The sequence below is a fragment of the Sinocyclocheilus anshuiensis genome, unplaced genomic scaffold (assembly GCF_001515605.1).
Source record: "Sinocyclocheilus anshuiensis isolate Anshui unplaced genomic scaffold, SAMN03320099.WGS_v1.1 scaffold1024, whole genome shotgun sequence".
Taxonomy (NCBI): domain Eukaryota; kingdom Metazoa; phylum Chordata; class Actinopteri; order Cypriniformes; family Cyprinidae; genus Sinocyclocheilus; species Sinocyclocheilus anshuiensis.
Window position 1 is genome coordinate 1,582,940 of NW_015552843.1, and position 14,858 is coordinate 1,597,797.

A 14,858-nucleotide genomic window follows, 5' to 3' on the forward strand; every position below is an offset into this window, starting at 1 on the left:
GAATGACACTTAATGACAGTTGTCATAAACATGCATAAAACCTCCTTCATATTCATGACATGTGTCATGTCATGATTATGAAGGTGTCATGTCAGTCTTATGCACACCCCTTCAAGTAAAGTATTACCGATGATTGTTTTCTCACCCACTGCTGTGCTGAAGGCCAAGGAAAGCCTGAATAACCAGAGGTAATTCATACTTCACAATGAAGAGGTAGCTAGACATAGCTGAAAGAAAGAGAGAGACGGATTCATCAAACACAGTTTGGTCGTACTGACTCCCTTATACAGTAAATGGCAGATCTTTGTGGCTTGTAGACTAAGGTGACTTTTGCCTGTGGAGTATACTGTATATTATAATACAGCTGGCAGGACAATAAAACTTTTGTTACATCGTCTGAGAGAGAACATTACGTAACATAGTGCTGCTATCATATGGACATATATCATTCCTCATAAAACTCAGGGACTGCTACTAAACCACTGTATTTTTAAAGGCTTATGATCATTTAAAAGCCTTTATAAATTTACATTTTCATGTCCTACTAACAGACCAAATTATAGAGAGATATTATTTCAATCTAATGGAGAATAATAAATCATAATCAGTATAACTGGATCTGGTACAGTGTTCAACGAAAGAGTCAGCAAAAAGATGCAGAGAAAAAAGGGAGTTTGAAAATAAGATCAGAACTGACCCAAAACTCTAACTTACCACCAATGTTGTGCATTGTTATGACAAGAGCTGCCAGTATTTTTCCCGGGTGTCCAAATGCTCGTTTACCCAGTTGTTCATAAGCGCGAATCCCTGTACAGACAGGTTAGTGATATAATGATTTATCCTGATGGACTAACTAAAATCCTTATATACAGTGGGGTCCAAAAGTCTGACATCACACTGAAAATATGGCATTCAAAATTTAATTTAACCTGAAAATAATCAAAAAGCTTTAGATTAAAGATTTAAAGTTTAGTTAAAATTTTTAACGTTTATATTCAATTATGTCTTCATCATTGTCATTATATCAAAAGAGTGACAATAACAAGACATTCTGAAATGTGTATATATTTTATATGATATATATTATTATATTATTTACTCTCAATTCAGCTTTTCACTCAAATTGCTATAATGATTTTTAATAAAAATACTGTATTTAATTGAAATAGAAGCATTTATATACAAGCATTTAACCCCACTGTACAAAAAGAAGCAATATTAAAAGTCTCTTTTTATTTTTATAACACAAACATTTTAAATAATGACCAAATCTCTTGAATCGGCCGTACCTACAACCCCTGCACTCCTCAGCAGAAGATGGACAGAGTATGATGACAAGACAGCAATGCAGGTCAACAAGATCCTGTTAAAACAGAACAGAAAAACATAAATTATGATTTGTCTCATGTAAATGCTCTATGTAGTTAAAAATATGTGTTAAAAGCAATCAAATATTTCTATAATGTTTATTAGATAATTCAAATGGTAAGAAATTCCATGTAAGGACACTTACATTGCATCTAGTTGTGAAAGGGATTTGAGGTGCATTCTGGGATACTCACAGAAAGAGAATGATACCAGTGTTGGACATGGCGTAAGACAGTCCCAGAATCCCACTGCCCATGATGGCATTGCTGAGGTTGAAGACAGACATTCCAAATGACGTCTTTCCTTCAAACTAGCAGAAACAACAGACACAGAGACAATAAAAGGGAAGGAGTCGGGGGAAAATAACAACCACAGATTCATTATAGACTAGTGAAAATCGGCTGCTTTATTAATATGAGCTTGATTTCTGCACTCACATCTGTAAACTGAGGGGGTTTTCCTCCATCACTCTTGTGTGGTAAAAACTCCTCTTGTTCAGGTGACTCTCTAAAACATATAGACAAAAGTCACACTCTATAAATGCAGCTATTACCAGGACATCAGTTATGATGCTACAAAGTTTAAAAGTCTAATGTGTAAGTATTGGTAGCGTAGCCTGCTTGTTTACTATAGTTAACCGTTTGGACCTTTTTCATTTACTCTTTACATTTATTGTCCCCTGACATTCATTTTGTAGGCAGTAAATGGTAAATCAGGGGGTTCAGGTTCATAAAATTAATTGAAGCCAAGGACCCTTTCCAAATTTTATGTTAAAGGTAACCCTTTTGCCTTACAAGACCCCCATTAAAATGATACAAAGTGATGTGCTTGAAATTTTAACAGCCCAGGCCCAGTTTATCATGGTGTTTATATGTCATAAAATGTGTCAAGGATGATATCACTTAATATGTTGATGTTGAACAGTTAACGCTGATTTGTTCAACCTGTATGGAATGCATTAATGTGACTATAAATCCAAGGTTATTTCTTGTGTGCTAATGAGGTGAAGGCTATGCTGTGGTATGGTGCTAAATTTCTCACTCCCTGGAAAAAAATATTTTAATGATGTTGCAATGCTCACATTTTCCTTTTAGGTTCATTTTAAGTTCACCCAAATATTTACTTAAAATAAATGTAACTCTGCTTATGACTATCTAGCATAGCGTTAGTTCTGGCAGGTCACGTTAGTCAAGCTCGCATCAGCTGATCCCCATCTACCTATGGGAATACGACACCTATCTAAGCATTCATATATAAGCTCCCTCAGTATTATCAGCAGTTTTCGCATTGCTCAATAGCTAATTACCCTCCTCCATCCCCAACTCCTCCTCTGTCAGTCAGGATTCAGCCTTCTGATTCTCCTTTGAATCAGACTAATTCTAAAATGTGCACATAACATTATTGAACTTTAACGATATCTGCAATACATTTATGTTGGTTCTGTTCTGTTTACCCTGGGAGGTTATCGCTGCTCTCCCTGCTCTCATCCATGCTAGGCTGCATGGATGTGCGCAGGGAGTTCTTGCCCAGAACAGAACCATACCGCCAATCCAAACTGTATGCTAATTGTCAATCATCTTTGACGATAGTGGTCCTGACAGAAGTGGTGTTCTAGAAAAGCAGATGGTGAAGCAACCGAATAGTGTGTTTGCTTTTAGCATGAATCTGCAGGCCAATAGAAAATAGATATGTAGTGACAGATTTAGTGACACAGGAAGCGTATTCGCAATTCTGTTTTTAAAGCAAAATTACTTTTAATGAATGACACATACCCTTCTTCAAGATGTTGAAAGTCTTGGTGGTGACCGTTTGTTAGTTTCTGAAGTTCCATGATGTATTCTTTCTTTCTTTTTCCCTTTTGAGCAGTGAAAGTTGTGAAAAGTGGAGTGAAGCGTTTTCTCTAAAGTAGATCTGCAAGAAATAAATGACAATAAAAGCAGTTAAAGCAGACTAAAATACGAATGTCACTTAGTTAGCAGCATATATACAGTACTGTAATGATGCTGCTAAAAAGAACATTATTTTGGGTATTTGGTGTAATGAAATGTGTTTATGCGGTTTAAAGTTAAAAAAACATTATTTTACAGATCTTCTTTATGCACCAAGAGCTTGTAACACTCCAAAGAGAAAGGAAAAATTGAAATCGCATCATATGACCCCTTAAATACTATTAATACTAGACTAATACTTAGTCTATACTAATGTTACACAATTTTTGCAATGACAATCGCTACTTTTGAGCAGCCTTAACTCAGATACCTGAGACTGTTAAATGCACTTTTTGACCCTGTCTTCGTATAACTTTATATTTAGACATAATTTTCCTTAAAGTTATCCAATGAGAAGACCGTGAGAGCTGTCAAGATATAACTAAAAGTCCAGGAAGCATGAGGTCCACGTGTCTGTTTCCCACCACCTCTATTGTGATTGGCTCTTAAGGTTATGTTTCAAGTGGGGAAAGAGCATAAACATACACAAGAGATCTGTAATTCTGGGTTTATTTTGGATTCTTGCCTTTTCAATTGTATAAATTAACATTCATAAAGAAATAGCACATTTTTTAAGAGCTAATTTGACAGACATGTCAAACACCACACTTCTAGGAAAATTATTGTTCTGGTACAAAATGACGTTCACTATGTGTGTGAATTCACTGATGAACGAAGAGCTTTGGAACTGTGACTTCTTCTGTGCTCCATTTAGTCATTTCGTAACTCTAAAAGCACTCTAAAAGCTCTACAAGATTTAGTAGTATACTTCTTTTTTGTGTGTTGCTACGACACTCATACCCAAAGGGGACACACATCCAACCTTTACTGACTGACAAGAGTGGCCAAAACTGCCTCTGGAGAGACGCTACTTTTGACATTCTGTCTTTTAGCTTTTACAAGGACTAGAGGTCAGTGTTATTTTAGTATCACTGAGAGACTATTATAGCTATTAATATAGAAATATTGAGAGACTATTCATATAAAAATATTGTGTAGTGCAATGTGTAGTGATTACAGTCTGCACAGTATTGAATGAAATGTACATGTGTACTCCATCATTATGACTGACATCAGTCAAATCAACACATAGTATGTTATGTATTAACTCTATAGTGGTTTGCAAACTACTGATGGTTCAGATTTTGAAATCAGTGGGATCTATTCCATACGGCGGGAATCATGGTCGCATGCTAACAAACGTAACAGTATGTGACTCAAACAGCTCTACTAAGAATGTTTCTTGCAACGTGTATGCGAATTATCGCACAGTGTCTCAAAGACGTAAGAAAGTGTAAATGGAAAAAAATCCCTCTTCAATGCCAGGGCAAATCTATCAGAAAAATTTAAACAAATATGAGATCAGCGTGTTTATAAGACCCTGTGGAATGCTGTGGGAAGAAGCAACAAGGTGAATTACTGTTGGATATGAAATTCACAGTCACATTCAGCCACAAGTCTGAATACGTGGCTCAGGCTTAGGAGGTTTGGAAACTTTCCAGCAGCCTCTGCCAGCTGTAGTTCCCAAACTGCTTTCCGAGCGCAACCTTGTACACCCAAAAACTTGATAAGATGAGTTGTAATAATACTGCCAGCACATGGTGATTAATTTATGAATTGAAAAGTAATTAAGTTTAAAAATATAACATGCTTTGAGAATGTGCAGTGCATATTTAGAAAATCTAAATATGATTTTACATAATTACTTTAAGATCTGGAGGATGTAAAAGCAACACAGCTCTTTCAAAAGCTTGTGAATCTTATTAGCTTCAACTGATTAATGGATTGTCACTATATATATAGTTTCCAAAATTTAACATTGAGTTGCCAGCCTGAGATGTTGACCTTTTGTACTGTGGTCTGGCAAAATTCCACACTGTGTGGTAAAAGTCATTAAAGTGTCTGACCCATCAGGCTGAATGGTAATTCTGAAGTATCTGCAGACTGGAGTGGAGAATTGCATAATCTGTGATGTTTATGTCATGAATAATGAAGCATTGTGGAAGAATGTTTTGGAAAGTTATAGCACCTTCTCATAAACTCACAATTATTATTTCTTGCCTAAACTCACTACTGTAAGACAGTTTTTGTAACAGTCATTTACAGCCATGTAAATTGAAAACTGCTAACAGAAGTTTGAAACCCTGATCATTTAGGCTAGTAGAAACTATATAGAGAGATAGATCATGTACAATGTGAACGTACAATTATAGTACATCGTAAACAATCAGTTTCATTGTTACCTAAAACTAAAACTATCAATCAAATTATTAAAACTATCTATCAAACTATCAATATCAATATCAACAAAGAAATATTCAAAAATTAATAAAACTGTCAACAGCACAAAACAAAATTACACAATCGAAAATTAAAATGAAAACAACAAATATAAAAGCTATTAATACTTACTGTAATAGTATATAAATAACACTAAAATAACACAGTATAAGCAGTATTCAATTTACCCTATTGATAACATTCTGAGAATTGTATATAGCTGTAAAACATCACTTTAAGGTTCAATTAGTTAATGCATTATAAACTAAAAATAAAAACAACACTTCTTACAGGATATTAAGGTAATGTTATATATAAAGTAATATTATATATTAGTAAAGCCTATGTAGAAATTAACATTAATGAAGATTAATAAATGGTTTAAGTGTTATTTCATGTAAGCTATTTCAGTAAATACTGTTAACGTATAGAACCATATTGTAACGTGTTACCAACAGCACAAACCACAAGTTTAACCAAAGACGATTATGTGAGCTTTAAAAGCAATGTCATGAGTCATAGCGTGTAAACTACAGCCGAAACCAACTGGACAACATTCCTGAAGGAAGGATTTGTTAACTTACTAAGTTCACTCTTAAAACAACAGACAAATGATCATTTCTCAAATATCAGTGACTTTAAAGGCATGGAACTGATTTCAACTTGCATAATTCAACAGAGCAAAGTCTTACTAAATGAACACCAAAAACTTTTTCATGGAAAAAATCCTCTATAAATTTGTCAGCTGCAAAATGTCACACACGTGTATATGCCAAGAATTTCACCCTGAAGGCAGCTTGCCTACAGTCAGGGGGAGAAAGAGATTTTAACCTCTCTGTGACAAGACCACCTCGTATCCAGCACCACTCCCAATAACTGCCTGTTCAGGTGTGAAATACTAGTGTGACCAGACTGACTGTTACCTGGAGCAGCTTTTCTCCATGCAGCACTAGATGACTGTTGGTAATCCCACGTTCCCTGGATCTGATTTTTAGATGCTAAATGTTACTTGGCGCAGACAACCTTTCCGCTTCACTCTCAGAGAGTCATTGAGTTATTTGTTTAAACATCTTAGCACTCAGTTAAAACATGCAGGGTGGGTAGTAGAGACATTATTGAGCGGCTGGGAGAACGAGAAAGACAGAGAAAGAGGTGGGGGAGGGTGGCAAAGAGAGGAGGGTGAGGTGTGCTGGGACATCGAACAACTTTTAACCCTTTACTCGCTGTTGCCATATTGAATTTAAGAGATTCTCGAGACTTAACATTCATATAGTAAAGCTCAACTTTCAGACTGCAGGGAAAACAATGCAAAATGCATTTTAACATATCACGTTACTTACTAAGATAACCAAATGAGGCACAGGTAGACAGCTTTTGTGACATGCAGTCATCTTTGAAACCATTTTAAAAGAACTATATGAGGTAAAAGAATATATAGCTATACTTGCAATAAAAATAAAATGAGAAACAAATTCAAATGAATGCTGTTCTTTGATGAAAAGTTCTTTTCTTTTCAAAGAAATGGTTTTCAACATTGATAATAATTAGACATTTTTCTTGATCACCAAATCAGCATATTAGAATGATTTCTGAAGGATCATGTGATTCTGAAGGCTGCAGTAATGGCTGCTGAAATTTTAGCTTTGCCATCACAGGAATAAATTACATTTTAAAATATATTCAAATAGAAAGCAGCTATTTTAAATTGTAATTATATTACACAATAGTATTATTTTACTGTATTTTTTATTAAATAAATGCAGCCTTTGTGAGTATAAAAGACTTTCAAAAACATTAAAAATTTATTGTGACCCCAAACTGTTTAATGTTAGTGTATGTTACTTGAAAATAATGTAAATATTAAATTGTAAATAGTAATGTAAATATTAGATTTTATATTGTTATTATAGTTAATATCATAATTTATATATTTTCATTATTTGAATATTTACAACATTTTGGTTTACTTTAGTGTAATAGTACTAGATTGTAACAACTCTAATCTGGAACTGAAGCAAAACCATCTGAGAAGCATTGACCTAAAACAGTGATCAAATGTACTTTTAAATCACATTTGCACACTAAAACCTACATTGCAGCAAGATTTGTGGATAAGATTTGGCAGGTAGCAGATCCCACCCTCTACTATTTTCACCCACTCACCATAAGAGCTGAGCAACCATCTCTCCACCCATTTCACTGGCATTCCTCTCCTTGCCTCCATCCATTTCCTGTCGTTCCACTCTTAATTTTCTATAGACTCTCTCTCCCTATAAGTCAACATCTCACACTATTGCTATCCATTTTAAGGCCTTGGCTAGAGGTGTATTAGAGTGCTCAAATGCTCGTTTTATGGCAGACAGAGTGTAGCGTACTTGCCCATACTTGAATTTCCAGAGCATTTCCCAAGAGATAATATGATCCCTTCGCCTCAGAGGCTGCATACATCTGTGTGCCAAAACGAAGGCTTGGGTGAACTAGTAGTAAGTTTTGCTAATATAATAGCCCTAACAGAATGCATTTTCCACATCAGAATTACTTTTTAAAACCCGAAAGCCTCAAAGAGTGGAAGCCAAAGTAAGAAGCCAGGTCTGGTCATTGTTGTAGACCACACAATGCACTCGCTGATCTCTCTGCAGGCTCATTTCCCTGTTGTGGCCATGTATATTCAATATGTCCAGGACATCCGTTTAAAAGAGCTACGGAAACCTCTTGAGGTTTATCAGTTGTGTGGGTCACAACTTCGGTGTGTACATAGTGCCTTAAACGCCCCTTCAAAAAATCGAACACATTCCTTTTCATTTTCCACCTGATAATGATTTCCTCTACTTTCCTTTCAGATAACAGTGTTAGCAAATATTGTGAAAGTGATGTTTTTTTCACACTCTAGCCACAGAACTTTATGTGCTTCAAAGATTACAACACAACAGGAAGTGCTTCACCTGATCTCAAAAGCTAAAATTGGTAAGCAAAATTACATTATAGGAAGTCATGATCTTAGACGCATAAAATTAAACGAAGGGGCTGTTGTTCTTTGTGGTTAAATTGCCTTCCAAGCAAACAGCGGACGAAACACTGGCCCTGCAGTTTTAGCTCTAAGCAACATTTAAGTTCAAGTTAACATGTTGAAATACTTTCTTATATGCAGAGACTATAAATAAGCCATTAACTACTGACGTGCTATCAATACATTCTGGTTAAGCATCCTGACTAGCCCAACATAGCAACATTGGCACAACCAATGGCATGAGTTTAGGGCGGGGCTAAGTGTTTGGCCAGCAAATTGCAGATAAATAAAGTGCACAGTGAAACCTGCTGTGTCCAACATCATATGTGCTGAATTTGACAAGGAATATACTTCTTGATCACTGATAAAGTATGTTCTTTTGGTATGCATTTGTAAAGCAATCAAGCATATTACATCTGCAGTGCTGACATTGTCCTTTAAACGCTACATGCTACATAGAATAACCACAAAAATAATGCACTCGGGAGATAACAAGTATAATTTAACCATGATGAACAACATTCTTGGTATCAATTGCAGTTTCACTCGAATTGCATTTGAAAAGATGGCTTAAAGTTACAGTTCACATGGCCTCATTGGGATAACAAAGTGTCCACAGGCTGTGAAATTCAAAGTCACAGCAGGTGAACATCCGAGTATTATTCACCTACTGTTTCATGTGTATTTGAACAACCTACTCATCTGACATACTGCTTTTCACATACTATATACAGTGACAAGCAAAAGTATTTGAAACCTTTGGAATTGTTTTTTTTTTTTTTTTTTTTTTTTTTTTTTTGGTCAGAAATATGTCATTTGATCTTCATCAAAGTCACAAGTAAACTTTTTTGAACAGGGCGATAATGTGTCTTTTTTTCTTATTTTGTTTAAATATCTATTTTTCATTTAGTGTTGCCCTTCAGAAGCTATAAGATACAAATGTTTCATAGCAAGAACAATTTACTCTGATTATCATTTTCAAAAGGTTTACACACTCAGCTTTTAAACCTTCCTGAGCATCAGTAAATGTTTTTTTGTAATAGTGGTGTAGTTGAGTTGAATCCATCACTGGTCCTTAGTGAAAATATTGGTCCCAAAATCATACAGTTACTGTTGTGAAAAATCAAAGAATGTGCAGAACCTGGAGGATTTTTCTACTGAACAGTGGGCAGTTCTTTAGAAAACTGTTCAGGAAAAACAAGGGATTCATGAACAACTATCAAAAAACAATTGTGGGTCATCCAAGTAACAACAAGTCACTTACTTTTTCCACAGCACTGTGAATGTTTAATGGAATGTGTTCAGTAAATACATGAAAGATTATTATTGTGTTGTTAGCTTTAGCTTTTGTATATACTTGTGACTTGTGTGTACACTTGTGATCAAGATCAGATGACATTTTATGGCCAACAAATTTATAAATATTAGTGCTGTTAAACGATTAATTGCGATTAATCGCATCCAAAATAAAAGTTTTTGTTTACATAATATATGAGTGTGTATTGTGTATATTTATTATGTATATATAAATACAAACACATGCATGTATATATTTAAGAAAAATATGTTATGTTTATATATTAAATATATTTATATATAATATAAAATATAACAATATAAATATAAATGTATATACATGTAAATATTTTCAAAATATATACTGTATGTGTGTGTATTTATATATACATAATAAATAAACACAGTACACATACTGTCAGGGTTGCGGTGTATAATGAGCGCACAAAGAAGATGAACGTAAACAGTCTTTAATTAATCCACACAGAAGGTATCCACAGAAGGCAGGCAGGTAACACACGCACAACTCAACTTTAACACTGGACGAGGAAACACAGGACAGACTAGAACTAAATACACAGGCAAACGAGGATAATTAACAAGACACAGGTGAACTGAATGACACAATCAGACATGGGGGAAAACTTTAACACTGGATGAGGGAACACAGGACAGACTAGAACTAAATACACAGGCAAACGAGGATAATTAACAAGACACAGGTGAACTGAATGACACAATCAGACATGGGGGAAAACTAGGTCACGGAGCACATGAGGGAAGAAAAACACAACAAACAGTCCTGGGGTGTGACAGTTCGCCCCCCACCCGGAAGGCACGACCTCACGCCGCAGACACAAAGGGAGGGATGGAGAGGAACTTAGGAGGACAAATGGAGTGGAGAAGGGATGGTAACAGGGGACAGCGAAAGGCTGGCAGGAAGGTAGGCAGATGACAAGGTGGAGGTTCGGGTGGAGGACGGACTCCCGGGAGGAGGACGACAGACAGAGTCCAGGGAGGAGACGATGGAGGGAGGAGCCATGGAGGGAGAAGGAGGAGCCAGGCAGGACCCAGATCCCAGCTAGGATGGCGGCCCACGGTGGAGCCGATGGAGGGTGGAGCCATGGTGGAGGATGTGCTGACGGCTCTAGGGGGCTGACCGACGGCGGCGGAGCAGGTGGTGGTGGAGCCCAAGGCAGAGACGGAGCACCGAAGAGCCAGGGTGACGGGGAGGATCCGGAGGGCCAAGCCTGAGCAGATGGCTCCGGCGACCGAGGCGGAGGTGGGGATCCGAAAGGCCGCGGTGGAGCCGGAGCGACAGAGGATCAAGGTGGAGCCAGAGGGAAGGAGGAGCCTGACAGAACCAGAGGGACAGAGGGACGAGGTGTAGCCGGAGGAGTGGAGTCCCGAGGCATTGGATGGTCGACGACTGACCAAGGCAGAGCCGCAGGGACGAGGGAGCCCGGTGGAGCTGGTGGACTGATGGGCCACGGTGGAGAGGAGGGAGCTAGGAGCCATTATGGAGCAGCTGGGTCAAAGGACCGAGGGGGAGTCGGGGACTCAGAGGCTGGAGGCGGAGACAAGGGATCCTCCAGCCACGACGCCGATGGAGACTGGCAGACCCGCGGTGATCCCACCACACAGATGGTGGGCTGAGAATCCAGACAAGTAGAGGGTTCAGGGATGGTGTGTGAGAACAGGGAGCTCCCAACACTGGGAGCGCGGTGGACAGGGGAAACGACCTCCTTGGTCGTTTCAGGACAGGAAGACAGTTCAGGGCTGACAGATAGTTCACAAATGGCCTCCATGGCCAAAACAGGACTGACAGAGTTCAGGGCAGACAGACAGTTTAGAATATGAAGACGGGAGAAGGGCAGGTAATGCACAGTCCGCTCAGCTCACCCTCAGCCATGGTGCAGTAGGTGGAGCCTCCCTCCACGCTCTCACTGTCCATAGCGCTTTCCCCCGTGGCGAGCACTGTAGCCGGCTCTCGCACCTGTTCTGACGTCACGGGCTCTGGCTCCGAGGCGATCCTCAGCTCTGTCGCTCCATTGGGCAATGGCTCGTCGGTTGCGGTGGGCTCGGGCTCTCTGTCAGAAGTGGGCTCAGGCTCTTGCTCCGCACAGCGGGGTGATGGTGGGCTGGGCTCTGGGTCCTGTCTCGTTCCGGATTGGGGTAGGATGCTCTCCAGACACGAAACATGGCATCCCTCCAGCTCAGTCCCATGGTGTCTGGGAGGTCCACAGGGCGATGGTAATTAGCCCCGATCCGGAACAGGTATTTCAACGTGTCGTCGTCGTAAGGGGACGTGACCGCAAGAGGAGCGAATCCCAGGGCAAATGATACACAGAGAATTTCACCGCCCAATCCATACTTTTTTTCTCTTTTGAGGTCCAGTGTTCTGTCAGGGGTACGGTGTATAATGAGCGCACGAAGAAGAAGATGAACGTAAACGGTCTTTAATTAATCCACACAGAAGGTATCCACAGAAGGCAGGCAGGTAACACACGCACAACTCAACTTTAACACTGGACGAGGGAACACAGCACAAGGGGGAAAACTAGGTCACGGAGCACATGAGGGAAGAAATCACAACAAACAGTCCTGGGGTGTGACACATTCATATATTATGTAAAAAAAACTTTTATTTTGGATGCGATTAATCATGATTAATCATTTGACATAAATATACATTTTAATGACCACTATAGTTGGAAAGTAAAGCATATTCCTATAAACAACGCTAAAGAAAATGACACACTTCTGCTCTCCCATTTAACTTCGGAAGTTTTTAAAAATTCTTCCTTTGAAAAGTTTGCCAGTATCCTAATGAATAACCAAACTGACGTTACCAAGTTGAATGAAATTTGATGTCTCTATTCCCCGAATACATGACCTGGTTGCTCTTTAAAAGCTTTTACTGAATAAGTCTTGGCCTACTTCTCACAATGCATTGGGTGTACTCTTACAAGTTGCGCAACGAATTTTTTAATGTTTTGGATATTTTTAGCTCTTTATAGTCCCAATTTAGTCTAAAACGTATCAGTACAAAACAGTATATAATGCTGTTTTATTGATCAAGAAGACTTTGTGGAACATTTGAAGAACTGAGAGAATGAAAACATGCTTATACTGACAGTTTACATTCAACCTACATCTATCAAGTTGATTATCTTACATTGTCATGGGAGTTTAGCTAAAAAGAAACATTCCAAGCTTAAATTCTATTCTAAACAACAACCTCACATAGAGAGAGTGACTTGTTCATTTTTTTTGTAGATATTTTGGGTGGGTACACTGCTCTCAGTCAACAGAAAACATCTCAAGACTAGTAAAAGACATAAGAACATATATACTGCTGTCTATTTCCAATCATTCATCCCTAGTCCATGCAAGTCCAAATCAGCTATTGGCCTTTTATATCTGGCTCAAGTTAACTCTAGTCCTGCGATCGGACATATGATACCCGCATAACGTCATGTACAGTGTGCATAGAAAGATTTTCCTTTGCAACTCACACACGCTATTATCTTAAGTCATATATAGCCATATTCTTCACAACACTGTAGGGTCATTGAGGGGAATAACAAACTGTAAATCTCACTAACCCAAATTGTTATAAAAAGCCACCTGAAAGTACAATTAATAATGCAATCAAAGAACAAATTGTATGACTAAAAAACTTAATGAAAGCTGTAATTATGGTAACAAAACTCTCCTAAGCCATTAAGCCTTTCCTGTCAACATCAGTTTGATTTTATAGACCATGTGCTCAAGTAATGCAACAGACTCAGAAAAGAACATACTCTCTCACCCTTTTTAAATGGCTGTTGGTGTTTTCTCAAAGGCAGTGCTGGTGAAGCATTCTCTGAGAGCTTTTCTTGGTTGAGGTGTTGCTTTTTATCCCAGTTGTTAAAAGGTTTAAGTAGAGTCCAAGAGAGAAAGAGTAAAAGGACAGTGTGATTCTATTGAAGGGAGTAAGGCAAGGGTGGGAAACACATGGAAGAAAAAAACCCGAAAGCGAGGGAGCTTCTCAATGCAGTCTCGAATTACTTGTGATGTCACGTACAACTCAAGCCACCAGGGGCGCAACTGCGCATTTGATGAGGGGTATGCAAGATCAGTGTTGGAGCCCCTCTGTATTCTAGCCCTAACACTAACTCCCACAGAAAACTTTCTGCAAGTCAATGACCAAAAGCCCATTAACCAGCTTGTGCATGGAAGGGTACAAATCATCAGGGGTGAAAAAAAGTGACAAAGGTTCGACTTTAAAAAAAACTTTAACTCCAGATGGTTGACCCCAGACAGCAGAACACTTCTGTTAAATTTTTTTTTTTAAACACATGTAATATTGCTCACTTTTTAGTTGGGTAATTTTGGAGGGATTTACAATATTTTTTTTTATTATTATTCATTTGCCTCAAAGTTATTCATATTTTTGTACGTTGTATATCAAATGAGAACACTATGTAAAATTCACTTTAAAGAACATCTGTATTACTTAATGTTTACTTACAAAGATAATTCATGGAAAATTTGCCATGCTTAAGTGGAAGATTTCTGCCACCTGGTAGAAAAACAAATACTACTAAAATGAATGTCATGATATTCCCACTATGGCCACTAGATGGGAGCAGAGGATCATTCATTGTCTCATTTACCATTTCCACTCCGTAATATAGCTCTTTTCACGTTTTGCTTTTGGATTTATATTTAGACATTATAAAATCACTATTATAACATTTAAAAATAACTTTTTTTTGTCAAAGTTCAACATTGTTTTGTACTGAAGTAGCAAGTTTTCTACGTGAATCACACAAATGACCTATTTTAAATTTAAAACGGCAATTTTTGGCGAAAGGTGGCTATTTTGTATCCTTGTTAACAACCTTCTCATTTTCTCTCAAATTTAAATCAAA

General features: G+C 37.9%; 1 protein-coding gene across 3 annotated transcripts in view; it reads right to left on the reverse strand.

Annotated features, from left to right (window-relative positions):
- slc38a5b (solute carrier family 38 member 5b) overlaps window positions 1-13,974 on the reverse strand; it is a 19,714-nt gene extending 5,740 nt beyond the window's left edge. The window contains exons 1-7 of one of the 3 annotated variants that reach the window (XM_016459820.1): window positions 13,754-13,974; window positions 3,141-3,279; window positions 1,806-1,875; window positions 1,563-1,678; window positions 1,290-1,363; window positions 715-807; window positions 146-227 (exon numbers count right to left, since the gene is read on the reverse strand). In XM_016459820.1, coding sequence (XP_016315306.1) covers window positions 146-227; window positions 715-807; window positions 1,290-1,363; window positions 1,563-1,678; window positions 1,806-1,875; window positions 3,141-3,199 — 494 coding nt within the window. In that variant the 5' untranslated portion in view covers window positions 3,200-3,279; window positions 13,754-13,974. Of the gene's footprint in view, window positions 1-145; window positions 228-714; window positions 808-1,289; window positions 1,364-1,562; window positions 1,679-1,805; window positions 1,876-3,140; window positions 3,280-6,559; window positions 6,714-7,799; window positions 8,035-13,753 lie in introns of those variants that run through there. The other 2 variants (XM_016459822.1, XM_016459821.1) reach the window with 2 other exon arrangements.
- Window positions 13,975-14,858: the final 884 nt, after the last annotated feature.